Source organism: Aspergillus clavatus, genomic scaffold (genome assembly GCF_000002715.2).
Source record: "Aspergillus clavatus NRRL 1 1099423829802 genomic scaffold, whole genome shotgun sequence".
In the NCBI taxonomy this organism is placed as follows: domain Eukaryota; kingdom Fungi; phylum Ascomycota; class Eurotiomycetes; order Eurotiales; family Aspergillaceae; genus Aspergillus; species Aspergillus clavatus.
This window is the reverse complement of record NW_001517097.1, coordinates 1,296,669-1,315,587: the sequence shown is the minus strand read 5'-3', so window position 1 is coordinate 1,315,587 and position 18,919 is coordinate 1,296,669. Positions and strand designations below refer to the sequence as shown.

The 18,919-nt window shown below is 53.3% G+C and overlaps 8 protein-coding genes across 8 annotated transcripts, besides 11 other annotated features; 5 read left to right on the top strand and 3 right to left on the bottom strand.

The window, feature by feature from the left end:
• Positions 1-998: 998 nt before the first annotated feature.
• Positions 999-3,088, top strand: ACLA_037970 (electron-transferring-flavoprotein dehydrogenase; the record flags this gene model as incomplete). Its single annotated transcript, XM_001271012.1, has 3 exons — positions 999-1,299; positions 1,408-2,926; positions 2,989-3,088. The coding sequence occupies 3 exons, from the start codon at positions 999-1,001 to the stop codon at positions 3,086-3,088; spliced, it is 1,920 nt and encodes a 639-aa protein (XP_001271013.1).
• Positions 3,089-3,181: 93 nt separating this feature from the next.
• Positions 3,182-3,223: a microsatellite.
• Positions 3,183-3,223: a microsatellite.
• Positions 3,224-4,015: 792 nt separating this feature from the next.
• Positions 4,016-4,076: a microsatellite.
• Positions 4,017-4,069: a microsatellite.
• Positions 4,077-4,449: 373 nt separating the features above from the next.
• ACLA_037960 (putative pre-RNA splicing factor Srp2) lies at positions 4,450-6,520 on the top strand (the record flags this gene model as incomplete). The annotated part of the gene is made up of 6 exons (XM_001271011.1): positions 4,450-4,501; positions 4,917-5,045; positions 5,167-5,327; positions 5,855-5,928; positions 5,988-6,084; positions 6,143-6,520. 6 exons carry the CDS (start codon positions 4,450-4,452, stop codon positions 6,518-6,520), a joined length of 891 nt encoding a protein of 296 aa, XP_001271012.1.
• Positions 6,521-7,648: 1,128 nt separating this feature from the next.
• On the top strand, positions 7,649-8,773 carry ACLA_037950 (dihydroneopterin aldolase family protein; the record flags this gene model as incomplete). Its single annotated transcript, XM_001271010.1, has 2 exons — positions 7,649-8,509; positions 8,579-8,773. 2 exons carry the CDS (start codon positions 7,649-7,651, stop codon positions 8,771-8,773), a joined length of 1,056 nt encoding a protein of 351 aa, XP_001271011.1.
• Positions 8,088-8,169: a microsatellite.
• Positions 8,774-8,969: 196 nt separating the features above from the next.
• Positions 8,970-8,996: a microsatellite.
• Positions 8,997-9,408: 412 nt separating this feature from the next.
• Positions 9,409-9,437: a microsatellite.
• A 72-nt stretch (positions 9,438-9,509) lies between these two features.
• On the top strand, positions 9,510-9,734 carry ACLA_037940 (uncharacterized protein; the record flags this gene model as incomplete). Its single annotated transcript, XM_001271009.1, has 1 exon — positions 9,510-9,734. One exon carries the CDS (start codon positions 9,510-9,512, stop codon positions 9,732-9,734), a length of 225 nt encoding a protein of 74 aa, XP_001271010.1.
• A 358-nt stretch (positions 9,735-10,092) lies between these two features.
• ACLA_037930 (AGC family serine/threonine-protein kinase) lies at positions 10,093-11,892 on the top strand (the record flags this gene model as incomplete). Its single annotated transcript, XM_001271008.1, has 1 exon — positions 10,093-11,892. The coding sequence occupies one exon, from the start codon at positions 10,093-10,095 to the stop codon at positions 11,890-11,892; it is 1,800 nt and encodes a 599-aa protein (XP_001271009.1).
• Positions 11,893-11,899: 7 nt separating this feature from the next.
• Positions 11,900-11,929: a microsatellite.
• Positions 11,930-12,464: 535 nt separating this feature from the next.
• On the bottom strand, positions 12,465-14,225 carry ACLA_037920 (putative cyclin; the record flags this gene model as incomplete). Its single annotated transcript, XM_001271007.1, has 1 exon — positions 12,465-14,225. One exon carries the CDS (start codon positions 14,223-14,225, stop codon positions 12,465-12,467), a length of 1,761 nt encoding a protein of 586 aa, XP_001271008.1.
• Positions 12,536-12,650: a microsatellite.
• A 708-nt stretch (positions 14,226-14,933) lies between the features above and the next one.
• ACLA_037910 (ELL-associated factor) lies at positions 14,934-16,432 on the bottom strand (the record flags this gene model as incomplete). The annotated part of the gene is made up of 2 exons (XM_001271006.1): positions 14,934-15,041; positions 15,131-16,432. The coding sequence occupies 2 exons, from the start codon at positions 16,430-16,432 to the stop codon at positions 14,934-14,936; spliced, it is 1,410 nt and encodes a 469-aa protein (XP_001271007.1).
• Positions 15,235-15,266: a microsatellite.
• Positions 16,433-16,786: 354 nt separating the features above from the next.
• Positions 16,787-16,821: a microsatellite.
• A 266-nt stretch (positions 16,822-17,087) lies between these two features.
• Positions 17,088-18,554, bottom strand: ACLA_037900 (Dor1-like family protein; the record flags this gene model as incomplete). Its single annotated transcript, XM_001271005.1, has 1 exon — positions 17,088-18,554. One exon carries the CDS (start codon positions 18,552-18,554, stop codon positions 17,088-17,090), a length of 1,467 nt encoding a protein of 488 aa, XP_001271006.1.
• Between the last annotated feature and the right edge of the window lie 365 nt (positions 18,555-18,919).

Below are 18,919 nucleotides of genomic sequence, written 5' to 3'. Positions count from 1 at the left end.
CGGTCTTTTCAACGACATCCAGAGCACAATACATACACACACGACATCCGTACTACTAACGGTTTCTGGCCGGCTACCCTACAGTCACGTTGTTTCTGGTTTGATAGCATTGTTTAATTCATCGATATATATTGAATGGTACACATACCGTCCAAAATCACCAGAGCAGATGGTGAGATTCGGACGGAATATATATCATGATCAGCGACTCACTATCAGGTGATTCTCAAGGCTGATTCTCTCGTCATGAGTCGATGGATTCATCCCCAGACATCGTATTTGTATTATCTACATGTGGACTGTCATCTTCTGGACCTCCAACCACGTGTAGAACCTTACAGATAGTCGACTAAAGTATTCTTTGGGAGGTCTGTCATACCAGAAGATTATGAGCCTCACTCGTCATCGTTTTAGCCGGCAGCTTGGCCTCCAACTTAAGAGTTATCCGTTGTCCTGCCGGATTTCGCATGTAGCTGAACGTGACTCGATCGATCTGGAGTTCTGAACAACAACAAGGGTGCTTCCCCGTATATATATAGATAAGCCGAGAGAAGCCTCTTAACTTAGGGTCCTGTCCAGAATGTCCACATCTTCCCTGTCGGGTTCCAACGGAAGGACAAGTTTATCAGCGGAAGACGAGGGAGGAGGAGAGTGATTCGCATCGCCGAGACTCCCATTGGCTGAACTTACCTCGGGTAGACTACAGTCATCAAAATTTCCACCGCCGCCAAATTCGGCCATCCCACGGAAGTCCCGTCCCAAACTGACTCCGGAGTACTTGGCCTCTTAGTCACAATTGAACGACCTTGTACTGGAGACTGAGGAAGTTGGAGAGATCTTCTTTAACTTTTCAACGTTCATTGTTGTCTTGTTTGTTTGTGCTTGTGTCTTTGCAGGTGTCTGCAATGTCTACATTCTCCTTATAAGGAAACTCTTTAGAATTGAGAGGCAGTCCGAATTACCCCCCCAACCACACTACACTTTTCTCCGACATCGCCATGGCGTCCAGAGGTGTTGTCTTGCCTCTCTTGAGGCGCGAATTGCACACAACTCGCACACGACTCAACAGAGCGGCTCCGTCACTTTCGACTGTAGCCAACTCCGTTCGAAACTCGAGAGCAGCCTCCACGAGATGCTCGGTTCGCCATACAGCGCTGTTCGCCCAGAAGCGGGTTCTTGGTCAAACTCGTGCCTTTTCGCAGTCGCTGTCAAGGACGTTTGCGGATGAGAATAGCCATTTTGACCCCCGTCAGATAGAGAGAGAGTCTGATGAGGTTGATGTCTGCATTGTTGGCGGTGGTAAGTTAGTTTTTTTTTTTTCTTCTCCTTCTTCTTCTTGCATCTTTTATGTCTTTTCCCGTCACTCTTGAGGTGACAATAGCTGACGCAGTCATTCAAATCGATTAGGTCCTGCCGGTCTCGCAGCAGCGATCCGACTGAAGCAACTTGCGAACGAGGCTGGAAATGAGGAATTTCGTGTGATCTTGCTGGAAAAGGCGGGTGAACTGGGTGCGCATATTCTTTCCGGCAACGTTCTTCAACCGACCGCCATGAACGAGCTTCTTCCCGACTGGCTCGCCGAGGATAACCCGTCGCGATTTGAGGGCGCAACCCCCGCGCGGGAGGACAAGATGCGTTTCCTTACCCAGAACGCGTCCTTTCCAATCCCCGCCCCACCGCAGATGAACAATCATGGAAACTACATCGTAAGTTTGAATGAGTTGACCAAGTGGTTGGGTGAGCGGGCCGAGGAGCTGGGCGTCGAAATCTACCCGGGATTCGCAGCGAGCGAGGTGGTCTACGATACGGATGGCTCTGTTCTCGGTGTTGCCACGAATGATCTTGGTATTGGTCGGGATGGCAAACCCAAGGACAACTTCGAGCGAGGCATGGAGTTCCATGCCCGTGTGACGCTGCTCGCAGAGGGTTGCCACGGCAGCTTGACAAAGCAGGTGATCAAGAAATACGACCTGCGACGGGATAGCCAGCCGCAAACTTACGGCATTGGATTGAAGGAGGTCTGGGAGATTCAGCCGGAGAAGTTCAAGTCGGGAGAGATTGTCCATTCTATGGGATACCCACTTCCCTCGAATACCTACGGTGGCGCCTGGATGTATCATTTTGGAGAGAACTTGGTCAGTGTCGGACTGGTGGTTGGGTTGGATTATCCGAACCCCTGGCTGTCGCCATACGGAGAGTTCCAGAAGCTCAAACACCACCCCCTGTTCAAAGAGGTCCTGACAGGCGGAAAGTGCATCTCGTACGGTGCCCGAGCGCTGAACGAGGGTGGTTTCCAGTCAATTCCCAAATGTGCTTTTCCCGGTGGTGCTCTCATCGGGGACACCGCTGGCTTTCTGAATGTCCCCAAGATCAAGGGTACCCACACCGCCATGAAGTCCGGCATGTTGGCTGCAGAGGCTACATTCTCGGCTCTGCAGAATAACAACGACGGCACAGTATTCCTGTACGATTACGAGGATGCACTCCGCAAGTCTTCAATCTGGAAGGAGCTGTACGAAGTGCGCAACATGCGTCCGTCATTCAGCACGCGACTTGGCCTCTACGGTGGTGTCATCTACTCCGGCTTGGAAGCTTTCCTCTTCCGCGGAAAGATGCCCTGGACGCTTAAGCACCACGGAACTGATGCGGCCGCTACGAAACCAGCCTCCGAGTGCGAGAAGATCGAATATCCCAAGCCTGACGGCGAGATCAGCTTCGACATTCTGACCAGTGTGAGCCGCACCGGTACCAACCACGAGGAAGACCAGCCAGTACACTTGCAAGTCGCCGACTGGGACAAGCACACAGACGTTGCCTGGCCCAAGTACAAGGGCGTTGAGAACCGGTTCTGCCCCGCTGGAGTGTACGAGTATGTTGAAGACCCCAGCAAGGAGCACGGTGTTCGATTCCAGATTAATGCACAAAAGTAAGTCATTGCCCCCCCTCCTTCACTTATGGTACGCCCACACAGATGCTGACGGTGTACAGCTGTATCCACTGCAAGACCTGTGATATCAAGGTACCTACCCAGGATATCAACTGGCAGACTCCTCAGGGTGGAGAAGGCCCCAAGTACTTCAAGACCTGAGCTATAACCCCTATGCTTCTTCACCTTTTTTCTGTTTCTTTTTGGTTATCTGTCTTCAACACATCTTTCGTTCTGGAGTCGATACATAGCGCCTTTTTTTTTTTTTTTTTTTTTTTTTTTTTTTTTTTTTTTTTTCTAACCGGTAAAGTATCTCTATATTCCGACGTTGGCGGTTCACATCAAACAAGGATTTCCTTCTGTTTATTCTACTCAAAAAAGGTTGTACTATATCACAGCGAATTATAACAAAAACAGCGAGTACATTGTGATGTGGGTGTATATACAGGTGGTTTTCCATATATCCGCTCCAAATACACAACAGTTCCGTACAGCGTACATTGTCGACTTGTAGGAGTAATAGTCTAGACTCCAGCCTCATTCCTAAGCCCTTTCTTTTCATTTACAGGCTGAAATCGAGCCCCCGTGGGGACTGGACCGACTGAACCGTGGATGGACGGCGCAGCGATGAAGTCTGGTAGCGACGACAGCTGATCTATAAACAACGATCTCGGCGGGGAGTAGTTCGCACCATACAACCCCAACAAAGACTCATCAGCCCGTCTAGATACCCTCAAGAGTCAAGACCTTTCAAAATGAGGCTGGCGAGAATCGAGCAAGCTGAGCGCTGTCTGGGCGGGGCCACGTGGATCGGTCAAAGTGAGGCGGACGGGCCATTTCTGATTGATCACTGCTCCTTTTCACCTGTCCACCGCCAACAGCAGTGCATCTTCAGTGTGCAGCTCTGCAGTCTCTTGGGTTAATACTATTCGATCCGAATAATAACTTGCCTGGCCACTGGTGATCGATCTGGCTATTATTGAATATCCTACTGTTGAACCACACTAAAACCGGTTGGGGGAAGCGATCGTAGGTAGGTACTTTTGGCTCTCTGTCTGGCGGTCAAACAGACAAACACTCTCTCCCCAGTCTCTCTCTCACTCACTCTCTCTCTCTCTCTCTCTCTCTCTTCTCTCTCCCTCTTCCCTCTTCTCCAACTTCTCACCCCAACTTCTTTCCTTCGACTCGTGCCTCATTTTCTCTTGTTTTTATCCTTGGTATTAACCGTCTTCCATCTGGCAGCTTTTCCTCCTTCAATCCCTGGTCCCCAAGTCTCCGTTCTCCGTCCAGGTCCTACAAACCACATCTGGAGGTTCTGCCGCGCAGGATAATTATAGGAATACATACCTCAGCCATACTAATCCGCAGGAACCATTACCACCGTCTCTGATCCGATCCCCCCAAAGGCCTTTTGCTCTCCCGCCGATCTTCCACTCCCTGGATCCCCTTTGGCCACTCTTCGAGTCCTCTAGGATTACAGTCAATCCCGTTGGGTTCGGCCTCTTTTCTGCTTTCTCGCCAACATGACGGAGGTTTCGTCCACTCGTCTTTATCTCGGGAATCTTCCCCGCAACGGTATGCAGGCCTTCTCCATCATCATCATCATCAATCCTGCCCTTTCCTAGGAGATATTTGCAGCCTTTTTCGATTTGGTTCCTTGTGTTCGTCGGTGTGCGCCATCCAGACCAGAACAGGATATCCCCCTCTGGAGTACGACGTAGTCCCCCATACCCTCCATGGGTGACCGATGTGATTCTCCTGGACCTCTCCTATGTTTTATGGCCACGATTCCGAGAGAGATGATTATGGGGGACGTCTTCCGTTATCCCTCGGTCCGAAGCGTCTCGATTTTATGGATACCATTTTCTTTTGTGTGACAGTTTGACCTTGCGCTCTCCTGGACGGCTTGTTATCTTCTCCTTTCAATGCAGTGAGCTGACTTGTTTCTAATGGCGCCTGTCTGGGTGCCGTTCATCTTTTTCTTCTCCAGTGACCAAACAGGACATCGAGGAACATTTTAGCAGCCATGGCTCTGGCAAGATCACAGAGATTAAGCTGATGAATGGATTCGGGTTCATCGAGTATGAGGATGCTATGGATGCCAGAGATGTTGTTCCAGGTAAGGATTCCGGACTCCCACAGATTGAATTGACCCACTGACCAGCCTTATCTAGCGTTTCGTAAGCTATGATCCGATGCTTTTCAACATTCTATGCCGTTAGACTAATTGTACATTGCAGACGGTAGTGATTTCAAAGGCGAGCGACTTACAGTGCAGTTCGCGCGCGGACCACGTCGCAAGGAGAACTTTCCTGGTCCAATGGATCGTCCCAATATGCCTCGTCCTCGCCGTACAGTCTTTCGCATGTTAATTTCTGGCCTTCCGGAAACCAGCTGGCAGGTTAGCAGCCCATTTCCCATCTCCCCCGGACTTCCTGGATACCACATTGTCTGGCCAATGCGTGCACCATGAGCATTCCTGTCTCCACAACCCTTTTTGTCCTTGCCTGCTTGGAAATCTTCCAGTGTCCCCGCTACAGGGGTCCAACCTGATCGGAAGTCAACATCCAACTCCACAACTTGCTCTCGGCATCCATGCGGACTACTGAAAGCCTGCCATACTGCCTCGTTCGAATACCAGAAAAGCTTTCCGGTGATCTTATTCCCGAGACGCAGGCTGGTGTCCACGATCTTCAATGGATACCGATATATCATAGGAAATCGAAGGAAACCGAGTTCAGTGGGAACACTCCCCGGACGACTTTTTCCCCTACTTGGTTCTTTGCGTTTGGCGGCTCCCATCAAGTCTTGGAGTTTTCTTCCATTTCCCTTGCCTATTCGCGCATGGTGCACCTATCAACAGACGCATTTGGACTCCTTATGTACTGGAAGCGGATCGAACGGATTCTCACCATTGAATTTTTACAGGACCTGAAAGATTTCGCCCGTCAATCTGGCCTTGACGTTGTATATTCGGAAACCGGTCGCGAACCTGGGAGAGGGTGAGTGCTGCTCATACTATCTCTAGTGGACGTTTTAAGGATATTAACACTGAGTGAAGATTCGTTGAGTTCGAGACTGCGGCGGACTTGAAAACAGCCGTTGACAAACTCGATGGACGAGACTTTAAGGGCTCCCGAGTGAGCTGTATCGCCGATGTAAGAAACTTTCTTTTCTGGGAGAACTGGAAGAATGTCCTCACTAATTTCTGTTCAGATCCAGTCACACGACGATCGTGCTCTCCGTGATCCATACCGGTCGCGTTCACCCCGTCGCAGCTACCCTCCCATGGAAGAGTACGACAGGAGATTCCCCGCCCCTCGCGGTTACAGCCCCCGCCATTACCGGGAACGCTCGCCTGTACCAGTGCGCCGGGAATACTATGAGCGTGATGGTTACGGCCGTCGTTCCCCTCCCCGGCCTCGGATGGAAGACTATCCTCCACGGCGTCCGTACGATGATCCTTATGAAGCGCGACCACCTCCACCTCCTCGTCACTACGATGACCCATATATGGCCCCTAGACCATACGGACGCCCTCGGAGCCCACCTAGGGGGGAATATCCCCCGTATGATCGCCGCGGATACTGGTAGAAAACAATACCTGCTTTGATTGTCCTGCACATATGGCGGATACCCATTCAGCTTGGCATTTTTTCTGGTTTTCCTCTGTTCTGTTTCCGCACGATTTTTCCCGGTTCCTACGCTTGTTGCATTTCTCCCACTTGCCTCCACCAGCCGGGATCTAGGCCAGGCTATGAATTGCAGGAGCTCACTGCCATCCTTTTATTCGATTCTCCGGATGCAGCATCTTTCCGCTCCGCGGTCTGGGGGGGCCTCTTTCTGGGACTGATGACTCGAAGCCGTGCCTGGTGACAAGGTTTAACGACTTTCCTTCAATGATTGCACATTTCTGAGGGTTTTGGTTTGTAATGATATCGGCCATTTCGGATTGGATTGCCAGGTGAACATCTATATCATCTTGAGCAGTCTGGACATGGGCCATCTGTTCTCCACGACGGAGTTGACTTGTAAATGACTAACTAATTCACATAATGCACGCACTCGTTCCTAAGCCCTCTTGACTCCAATTACCTTATTCCGGAGATGCGTGGGAAGTTGAGTGCATTCGTAGAGATGTCCTTATGGATTGGGCTGTCAGGTTGTCGATATGTGACGCATAATGAATGCATCGCTATCAACATTCCGTGCTGATAACGAGAATGTGAGGGGGGGAAGAGCTTCCAGTTCACGGTGATCCACAGCCCACCTGTTCTACACGCGGCTATCCGATCTCTACATTCCTTCAGATGAGCCAATAAAGTCTACAGCGAGCGATACAAATGGATAAAATGGGTAGAGTTAGACCCAAACAGCGGAGAGTATCAACGTTGTGTCGAGGTATCATCATCATTCGTCATGAGGTCGTGCCGCACTAAGAAAAGACGAAGAACCCCGCCATCTCACTGCGTCCGACTTCGCTGGGCGATGATCTGAACATTTCACTTATTTACCAAAAAAAGCATTGGGAATTGAGACTGCATCTAGTATGTGATTGATTTAATGTCTTGCAACTGAAGGATCCCATCATTACTGTTTGATCTCTCTCTATTTTTGGGGAGACCCTTTCACCCAAGCTCAACCGAAGCTGTCAAGCCGAGCTTCGACTCTCGATAGCAGTCTTTCTCCATAACCCAACAGAACCACCCAAAACCTCACACCATGGCCGAACACCTCAGCATCCAGATCCCCTCCCCGACAACCGTCCTGGACAGCGTCCAACTCCGCGACATCCAACTCCCTCTCCCCATCGGCCCGGACCCCTGGCATCGCGCCGGCAAACCGCAACCCTGCACCGCCTCCCTGAAACTCTCGTACTCGTCCGCCATCGCCGCGGCCGCGGCCGACGACGTCTCCCTCTCCCTCGACTATGGCAAGCTCTACCGCCGCCTGGAGGAGGATATCCGCCACATGGGCACGCACGGCCCCGCCGCGGGGCAGCACATGGTCAGCGCGGACGGCGCGCGGCGCGAGGAGATGCAGCGCGCGGAGCCTGGCCAGGACGTGCGGCTGACGGCGGGGATCGTCGCGAACTGCGGGCTGGGGCTGCTGGATGAGACGGCCGCGGGGATCCGGCGGATGTCGCATGTGCATCAGAGTGGGCGGCGGGGCAGCGCGAGTGCCAGTGCTAGCGCGGCGGCGGCGGCGGCGGAAGCGCAGGCCTCTGCTGCGGCGTCGGCGGCCCCGATCGATGCGGCGTTCGGGCGGTGCGAGGTGTGGCTGACTCTGCCCAAGGCGCTGCTACGCGCGGAGGAGGGCCTGAAGTACCGGAGCGTTACGGTCTGGGGGTATCGGCAGGGAGAGTCGGGTCAGGCGCTGGACTCGGATCGGTGTGCGGTGGTGCTGGAGGAGGAGTTCCGGATTGATGGGATCCGGTGCCATTGTATCCTTGGGGTGAATTCCCATGAGCGGGTTGAGAAGCAGGCGGTGATTGTCTCGCTGGAATTCAAGGGTCCTGGCCAGCTGGCCTGGGGGTCGAGGGTTGTGGATACATACCAGCAGATGACTCGGACGGTTGCTGAGGTGAGTTGAAACTTGAATCATTCCTTCTTTTGTCGGAGACGACGGACGGAGCTGACTATTATCTTCTAGCGAGTCGATGAAACCTCGTTCCAGACCGTGGAGGCCCTGGCTACGTTTGTCGCGCGCATCGTGACCGTGGAGTTTGGCAATGAGCGGGTCACCGTGCGGGTAGAAAAGCCCAGCGCACTGGCGTTTGTGGACAGATCTGGGGTCGAGATCACCAGGTCACAGGCTTTTTTCGAGAATCGAACGGTTAGAGTATAGGGAAAGGCTTTACGAGGCCTAGCAGACGACGATCTACAGAATCTCGGATGTAGCCCATTCACACACCATGCTTGACATGCGATCTACCTACACGGTAAAGATGGAGCCAGAGACCAGTACTATGAATAGCTCCCAAGAACATGTCAAACCCCATCACTATGCTCCTTGTGTATGTTGTCAGGGATCCCCCGAATGATGTCCATGTCCATGTCCATGTCCATGTTTATGTTTGTTTTTCATTATTATTATATGAAGCATCAAAGGATCGCTCAGCCTTGCGGCTACCTCCGGTCCATCACGTAAGAGCATCAGCTGCTTAATTTACACAACACCGCCACTACTGTTCATTATGCATCAGGAATCGTTCCAGTGCTCTGCTACAATAATATGAAACCAGTTAATGATTCAGGAAAAACTGCCATACTTGAAGTATTCCGACCTTCCAGGACCATCGTAGACCCCAATGAGCTCTGCACGTGAAAAAAAGCCCGCCCCGATAGGGCTTAGCCTCGCTTAGGTCACCTTGGCGCTGATTGGCCCTGAATTGCCCGCATTATTTAGCTGAACAGCGGGCTTTTTGGCCTTTTGGAGGGAAAGTTGAATCTCTTGATTTCTTGACCCTCGCCGTGCCAACTTCTCCCTTTCTCTCTCTCTCTCTCTCTCTTTTGATCTATCTCTACTTCCTTGGATTACCATCCAGTCTATTCTGTCCCAAATCCCTGTCTGCCGTTCCTCTATGTGCCTGTCTGCGCCCTCGCTGTCCTCGTCCGCCGCTCTGATCCGCTTCACTGGCTGCCTTGCCAACTGCCCCTCCCTCTCCGTGAATCCGGGATTCGAGCTCGCACTTGGCGAGACCCTGGTTACGCCCGCGTTGTCCGATACACAGGTTCTATCTACCTCCCTGCTGTTCGATTACTCGGTGGCCGAGGTGGTGTGGCTAGGGGTCCATGGTCCGTCCTGAAGAAGGGCGGACGGTAAACCGCGAGAGGTTCAGTTGCATTCGGGTATAACTCCACCCAGCAGTTCCCGCTGGCTGGGCGTGGTGTCCTTGCTCTGGATTTTGCGCGTTTTGAAAGGTATGTCTCGCTCTGGACGCTGTCTCCCTTGCGTGTGTTGAAAATCACCCCGCATTGCCTGGCAAGGGAGCTATGGGGCTAACATGAAATGTTCTGTGCAAGCAGATATTCATTGTTTGGTGGGTATTGGGACTGTTTGCCGGAGGAGAGGGGTGAACTGAGAGCCTGTCGTACCGATTGAAGTTTTGACAGTCGCTGTTCTTTCGAAGCCAGACTTCCTCCCGAGCGGGGCCAAGAAACAATATGGATACCTCGTCGGGTTCGGTCCATGATGATCTCTCCGTGGGAGATGTCTTCGCCCCCCAGGCGGACATGTCGCAACCCCGCGGGGAGATGCTTCTGGATAAAAACCATGATACTGGTTTCCGCATGACTGGCGCGAGTCCCACTCGCAAGCAAGCCCCAGCCACCAAGGGCTTCAATGAAGCCAGTCCCTTCCCGGCGCCCAACCTCCACACCGAAGCGTTCCCCGGCCGACCAGACCGCCGCCGAAAGAAGAAGAACCATCCGGCAAATGAAGTGCCCCGTGCCATCTCCACCGTGCGCGGCTTCACCCCGCTCGCGTCTGGGGACGAGGACTCGGATTTCTCGACCACCAGTTCGAGAGCGCCATCCACACGACCCCGTGCTCCCGCCGCGAGCAATGGCAACAGCCCCCTGTTTCAGCCGGCTGGTAGTGGCGTCAGCGCCTTGAAGTCCCAGTTCGATTCACTGAGCCTGTCCGGCAATGGCAGCAGCGTGCCAGGTGCGCGGGGTGACGCCTGTTACGAAACACCCAGCAATGCGAGTGTCTGCTCGGACAGCGACCAGACGGAGGTATTGACCAGCTATGAAGTTCCGCTGGAGCACGATTTCGTCAGTTCCGATGCGGCGGCCGAAGAGACATCGCGCGACGACTCCAGTGCGCAGGACTTCCGCACTCAGCTGTGCCGCAAGATGACCACCAGTGACTTTGAGCCATTGCTCTGCCTGGGCAAGGGCTCCTTCGGCACCGTGCTCCTTGTGCGCCATGCGCTTACCGGAAAACTGTATGCGCAGAAGCAGTTCCGCAAGGCATCGCTGACCGTCCACAAGAAGCTCGTGGAGCAGACCAAGACCGAGCGTGCGATCCTGGAGAGTGTCAACCGCCATCCTTTTGTGGTCAAACTCTTCTACGCGTTCCAGGATCACGAAAAACTATATCTCATCCTGGAGTACGCCCAGGGTGGCGAGCTGTTCCACCACCTGGCCATAGAGCGCATGTTCGACGAGGACACCGCGGCGTTCTACATGGCGGAAATGGTCCTGGCGCTCGAACACCTGCACCAGAACGTCGGCGTGATCTACCGCGACCTCAAGCCGGAGAACTGCCTCCTCGACCACGAAGGCCATCTGCTGCTCACCGACTTCGGCCTCAGCAAGATCGCCGTCAACGACGACGACCGCTGCAACTCCTCCCTGGGCACGATCGAGTACATGGCCCCCGAGGTCATCCAGGGTAAATCCTACGGCAAAGCCTGCGACTGGTGGTCCCTCGGCGCGCTCGGCTACGATCTGCTCACCGGCTCGCCGCCCTTCAAGGCAAACAACCACGCCAAGCTCCAGGAGAAGATCATCAAGCAGAAGCTCGCGCTGCCCTACTTCCTCGGCCCGGACGCCAAGGACCTCCTCACCCGCCTCATGCGCAAGGAGCCCGCCAAGCGCCTCGGTTACCACATGCCCAAGGACCTGCAGACCATCAAGAACCACCGCTTCTTCCGCAAGATCGACTGGAAGGCCCTCGAGCGCCGCGAGGTCGCCCCACCCATCCTCCCCGTCGTCACCGACCCCGCCCTCGCAGAGAACTTCTCCATGGACTTCACCACCCTCCCGCTGAGCCCTGTCGTCACCAGCGCCGGCTTCGACGAGTACTACTCCGTGCGCCAGCGCGCGAACCAGCGCACCATGTCCACGGGCCTCGACGGGATGAGCTGCGACAATGATCCCTTTGGCGGATTCAGCTTCGTGGCGTCGAGCAGCCTGCTCGACCACAACGGGCTCGGCGTGATGACATCGGGTTACTGATCTTCGATTTCTCTCTTTTTTTTTTTTCTTTTTTTTTGGGTTTCCTTCTTGGAATTCTTGCGCATCGTCCGCTTGGGGGGCGCTCACACTCGTTTGATAGCATCAATTGGAAATACTAAGCTGTTGCTCGAGACGTATTCCACTTCCTACGTAGCCGTTCGTCTATTTCTACGGTAGAGCACAGGGGGGGCCGAACGAATGAGTCTGAATAATTCTTATAATTGCTGAGATTCGTATAAATACTCCCCCCATGTACTAATCTCCGGACCCGCCGATGCATGTTTTTCAATGATGAAGGCGAAGAGCAATCAAGGTATGGAATGCAGCAGCTGCACGAGACTCGGGAGAGTCACTGGATCGAGCTGCTTTTGGTTTTGGTCAAGGGGTTGGTGAAGACGGGCGGTGCGGTTATGTATTGCCCGACGTAGATTGTCCTTGTATAGGGTACTGCTCTTCCCTAATGGGACTCTCTGAAGAGATACGATGATATCCTAGGAGCACATATCGTGGCGGATAGTGCTGAGACCGCAGCATAGAGATGAGTTCCTTTCGTTGCGAACATTGGGAACCCATCAAAGCTCGCCTTCTTCGCTACCCCCATCTTCATCGTCCTGGTTGGCCTTGCTGGATTGGGAGTCTGGTTGCGGCGGCGGCGGGGGAGGTGGAGGGGGCTGAGGGAGATCCGGAGGCGGCGGCGGCGGCGGGATCGGATGATGTTGATGTTGGTGCTGATGGTGCAATGACGGCGGCGGCGGCGGATGCTGTTCCTCGAAGGATTGCGACCTCCTTCCGAAAGACGGCCGCCGTCGTCGCGCGGGATCATCGTAATTGCGGTATCGATCGGGACCGTGTCGGTCTGTAGAGTTGCGTCTGTTGGGGATCCTCGCTCCGCCTACGGATGGGGGAGGAGGTGGTGGAGGGCCACCGTGGGGTGGCATGTTTTGGGAGACGATCTCGTCGATGCGTTGTTGGATTGGATCGGGCTCTCGTGCTCCTCCGCTTCCACTTGGGCCTTTGCCGCTACTGGGACGCTGGTCGCTATCTCGAGTTGGGAATGGCCGCGGAGCTGGTGGAAGGGGATGTGGGTGACGGTGGTGGGAGCCAGGAGGAGCAGGAGGGACATGGCCGTTCGGGTGGTGTCGATTTGGCGGAGAGAAAGAGGAAGAAGGGCTTTCTACATTGGGACGGCTGTGCGGAGAAGATGCGGATGGGTTTGGCTGTTCTGCCGAACCACCACCACCACCACTATCTTGCATGGCATCCAATTGCCTGCGTGGCCGTTTCGGAGAACGCCCCCCATTCGAAGGTGCGGGCGGGTTATGCTGACTATCGGGGGGGCCCGCTTGCGTTTCGCTACTGCTCTCTGGCTCTCTCGACCGTTTCCGTCCGCTGTTGAGATCTGTCTCTGCCGGGGGACGATTTGCGGGGCTGCCAGCGTGCGGGATCCTGGTCTTCTCAGTGCCCTCGTCCGACAGTATTGGGGTGGTCGGGTAGTACTGGGTATGTTTTTGCATGGCATTGTTCTCGTAAAGCTTTGCCATTCTCATGCAGGCACGACGCACCTCGCTCAGATCCACGTCGATCTGCTCCCACCACGGCCGCCCGAGGTCATCATCCTGGAAGCCCACGCTGCAGTGTCGCGCGGCAGCATAAAGAGCGGCAGCTGCAATGATCCGCGGGCTGAACTGGAGGCAGAGAACAGTGAACATGGAGTCGTTGACGAAAGCCCACGCGGCGTTACGGAGCGGCTTGTTTTCGTTGACTCCAAAGAAGCAGATGAAATCGTAGAGGATGCGGTAGGGCTGTTCGAGCTGCAAGTCAAAGCAGAGCGCTTCCAAGAGTAAGTCCTCATGATGTAAAATTGTGTCCCGCCATTTCCAAAACTCCTTGGACTGCTCATCCACGACCAGATTCGGTTGCTTTTGTGCCACTCGACAGCATGCCACCACGATCTCTCTCATCCTTCGGACATTCTCCTCCACCTTTGTTGCTAAGAATAATGATGTGGCTGCGATGGGATACGGATGCATACCCGGTCGTTGCGGTAGGTCGACCATACTGTACCGCATGAAGAACCGGTGCATGTAAACGGCTGCGGTGGCCAAAGTAAGCTGCGGAAGCTTCAGCATGATGCCCACTTGGGTGATGAAATTGACACCCTTGCTGCGACTGATTTGCTCCGCTTCCATCTTCATTCCATCGAGTTGGGACGGTGTACGAGTGAGCTCCTCATCCGCGAAGAGCCATTGGGCTTGCAATGCGAGCAGAACAGGGTTCGATGGAGCAGGCACCGGCCGATTCTCCGGAGGATGCGACGTTGATGCGGAGGCCATGATGTCTTGGTGTAAATTGCCCTGTCAGCGATCAATCACCTGGAGCTAATTCAATTTGGCGATGGATGCCGAAGGTTGTTGTGAATTATAGCAGGACTCAATCCTGACGGTTCCTGGAGGACAGCTTGAGCAAGGCGCGCTGACCGCACGTGGCGCTGCGTTTTCTGTCCTCCCTCCACAGTAGAGATGCCAGTTTTAGGAGACTCAGTATGTCACATCAAACATAGTGGGAGGCAATCCTCATCGTATGGCGAGCCAAGCTTCGCAATCTAGCCCAATCGTTGTTCAGTCACAAAGCACGAAGGGCGGAGGGCGAGGTAGCGGACCGTCGTCTAAAGGAATCGGACAGGTTGCGAGGAGTGGTTTTCCTAATGAAGATTGAGTGAGTGTAATTTTTCCGCTTGATCGAAAGCAGTACTCAAGTGAGAGGTGTTAATGATAAGTGTTGAAATCGTCGGCCGTCGCAAGTCTAAAAGATCATCATCTGGAGTTTGGATGCGAGAGAGCCCGGATCATTGGGTTGTTCCGGAGGAAACCGGCAGTGCGTTCCATGCCCAGAACTATTGCTCCGCAAAACACCTAGTACCAACTCGACTCAAACGAGAAGACGAAGAACTTCAGATTATATAATTTGACATTGTAATGGACAGTGTTCATGCCTTGCGTATAGGTACAGATGTGATCGTGGTATCATATCCCTCTAGTGAATTAGTCGGGCTGGGCTGGCTCCAGTCCCTCGCTCAAAAACTCCCAACGACGCCATGCCTGCATATAAACTTGATACAAAGAGTAGACAAAATCGCTTGGAAAAAGTTGCTGTGACAGTTCATAGTCCAGGCCAAGATGCAAAGATGGGGGGATAGAAGACAATTAAGATCGAGTAATGATTATTCCTCCTCACTGACCTCACTTTCATCCTCACTTTGGACATGGTATTGTTGGGACGGTGGCTGGTATTCCTGCTTTCTTGCTTCTTCCTCAAAGGCAGCCTCCATTTCTGCTGCCAGCGCGTCATCATCATCGCCGTCGTCGTCGCCATCGAGCTCTTGGTCTGTCGGCATTGGAGGAGGTTGCGTCCTTTCAGATGGGGCACCTCTACCCCCGACGGGAGAAGGAAGTCGCAAATCTTCCATTTCCTCTTCCTCTTCCTCTTCTTCATCATCGATTGCAGGAGTATTGTTAGACGAGAAATGTGCGGGATTGACCTTGAACGCAGGCCGAGAAGGGGGCGGTGACCCCATGTCAATAATCAAGTCTCCGTCAATGATGATATTACTACCGGGTGAAGGAGCCGCCTTGAATGGCGACACAAGCCCTGTTCCAGTATCCGAAGGGGTTGACTTGGATGTTTCAATTGGGAAATCTTCCTCCAAGTTATCTTCATCCTCCTTCGGTTTTTCTTTCTTCGCTTGCACTGGAGGCTTCGAACTCGGTTTCGAGACAGGCTTTGCTTGTTCTCTGGAAGGTTTGGGCGGGCGCGGTTGTTGGCGGAGAGGGTTTGTTAGAGGTTTCGGCCGTGGCTTGGGACTGGGGGCAGGTTTCGCAGCTGGCGGTATCAAGGGAGTACTGGCTTTACTGGCATTCAAGTGGGATGATGTTGCGCTGTCGGACAGCGACTTATCGTCGTCGGCGTTTTCTTTAGGAAGGAAATGGCGGTAATCATAGGGATTATTGTCATCGGCCGGTCCATCGTCGTCTCCAGTTGTGGTATCAACTGCTCTATCGTCGCCAGAGCCTTGTTCATCATCGTGCAGTATTCGCAGCTGCGCATACTGCTCTGTCACCTGTTTCTCCGTTTTATTTGGAGCTGAACGAAGATTGAAGTTCAGTTGTGTCGCGACCGGCTCAAGTACGAATACTTTGCGATCCGGGTCGAATACCAGCACCAGATCCTGCTCAGTAGACTGCGATACGATATGTTCCGGGTCCACGCTGCCTCTGTATAGATAGGTCACCGCATTGTGTTCGGCGTTCGGTACTTTGTCGGTGATCGTAAGATTATAGAGGTCGGGCGAGTGCGCTGATCGGGTTATGTGGGAGCGTTGTTGTGAGGATGCGGACTTCGTTTTGTGATTGTATTGGATGTTGATCAATCTGGATCGAGAGGATTTGTGTTTCCCGGCCAGTCGATCACCCAATATAATGGGATATTCAGCCTGCTTGGTGGGATCGATCAATCCGCTGGTTGAGACTGCCGAAGCGGCCATTGGGACGAGGTGTCAGCGTGAGAATATGGACAAATTGCAGGAAGGGTTGAGCAATGCTGTAAATCAATCTGTTCCTCGTATACACCAGCGATGAGGAAATCTCATGTCTCTGTATGGCCAGCGATGGATATAAGGATAAAAAAGAAAGAACTCCTATACACAAAGGAAAGCTGTCACACCAGGGAGAGCAAAGAAGGGGGGGAAATGGACGGTCCAGCTCAAGCCGACCATAGAAAAGACAGAATGCGGAACCTGTTATAAGACGGAGCTATAAAGAAGGCGTTCAAAGAAGCATCCAGACATGACAGCCACCGGCTGGCATCTGACTTGAGGCTTCAGAAACAGACAAGGCTCTGGGATGGGATGGGATGAGATGAGATGAGACGAGACGGGGGGAAAAGAGAAGATGACGGCGGCCCGGAGTCCAGACAACGTTGAAAGGTGGAGGCCAAACAGCGCCCGCAGCTAGGCCTGTTTGAGACTAGTAACCTGGACGGTGCCATTCCTTTCCTAATGGGGAAACTTTTGACGCTCATCCCCATTATTATCCATCCGTGGCCGTGTGGGCAGATTGCATCTCCAGTTATCAAGTAGACAACGGACGATCCATAGCATTCCCACTCTCCAACTTCAAGTTCTGATTCGAACGTGCAACTCACTGGGTGGGCGAAGTCACCCGAGGTGTCCCCTTGGGAGTGGCACCTGTGAGCTGCTCCAAACGCCCTGCCAAGGCGCGGTGCTTTCGTGTTACCTCTTCCCACTCGTGATAGGCGAGGTCTTCCTCATGGTCACCCTCTGCGGTACTCAATTCCGTCAGAATCATGCTAAAGTCCCCTCCGAGGCGTCCCAAGCTCGCGGCGCAGTAGAGAACTTGAGTTAAAAGGCTTTCGCGTGAGCTCTTATCCTGGACATTGGGTAGGTAAGTGCGTAACGTATCGGTCAGTAACTGGACGAGGTGCATGGGAAAAGTTGCTAGAGCCGGAGGGAGACATTGTAGGGGATCCCCATGGTGAGCTGGCTGGGATGCGCTCGCCTTGATTCGAGCATCGATTCCTCGTAACCCTGGAATCACCGTCTCGGATTCGGATTGGTCGGGAGTGAAGATGTTCTTGTATAAGGACACGATTGCAAAACTTTGCTCCCGAAAAATTTCGATGTACCGCTTCAAGAACTTCTCTGTCTGGTGGCCCTGTGACCACGATGAGTTCTGCACCCCTTCCTTTTGATCCGCACTCCGGGTTCTGCGCTGGATCTCCTGGTCCGCCAAGTCCCGCAAAGGGTCCAATGCTTCTAGGGTTGAGACCAGGTTCACCAATCTGCAAATCAAAAACAACGCACCGAGAGCACCCTCTCCTGAGCCTGTCTCACCATCACTGCGTAGACTTTCTAACTCTGGAGCCACTCGCCGTAGCCAGCCCACAGTTCGCATGGCAGCTGCTAACCGCAGGTTCTGCGTACGGAGCCCTGCAATAAGATTTGTTGTCATCTCCTTCATCGCATCCTCCGCTTGCAGAGCCACGTCCTTGACCAGAGGCGAATCGGGATACAATGTCTGCAGTCGCTTGATGTGGGCGTACAGATCCAACGCAGATGAGTATGATGTCGAATATGAGCTAGCACCAGCGGTACCCGAGCTTACTGCGGCGGATGAGACGGTGGTCGAGAGGAGAGAGGGAAGTTCTAGGATGTCGGATAGCCGATCGACATTTCTCGCCAACTGCATGACCTTCTTGCGCTGTTCAAGAGAAGGGTTCTCTGCGGCACGACTATATTTGGTCGAAAAGCGAACCGCAGATTCATCAAGTTTGGGGATCGCATCTCGTAGCTGCTGCGCGTTCCGGGACAGTTGCGGGATAGCCGTACGGAGGTTCGAGAGATTGTCGGCGGACGTGATGAAGGCCTTGTGGGATCGATTCGATAATGCCTGCAAAGACAGGAGGGTTGAGTGTGAGGATTGCGCCAGCGACTGGGGCTCTGTTGTTTGCAATGCCTCCAGAGATAGTGTTGATAGTCGATTTAGATACTGAGCTGTCGTCGTGTCACGATCTGGAGCCAGCGGAGCGGAGGAGGCACCTGTCAAAGCAAAATGAGGAGCTAATAGATCATAGAGATTGTCAGCCATGATGAAATCAGCTCCCTTGGAGATCAACAAAGGGCGACTGCGGTTTGATCGCACAATGGTGGAAGATGAAACTGGACAGGATCCAGGGGAGTTTGGGAGCTGCGATCGACTTCAGTACGGCAGCCTGTGCGGCAGCAGACGCATCTCCGCAATTTCCCCTCTGTCCCGATGGAAGAAAGTGTCATCGCTTTGTCTTTGTTCTTCTTCCTCACGACGATCGCCCTATATACTCGTACGGGTCCCTACTACTACTACTCCAAATATCTAAGGATTAGGGAATGAGCTGGAAAGGGACTTTCTGGAAGCGCCCATTTATCTTTCAACTTTCCTTCCCTTTTTCTTTCCGCATATCTGCCCAACCGCAA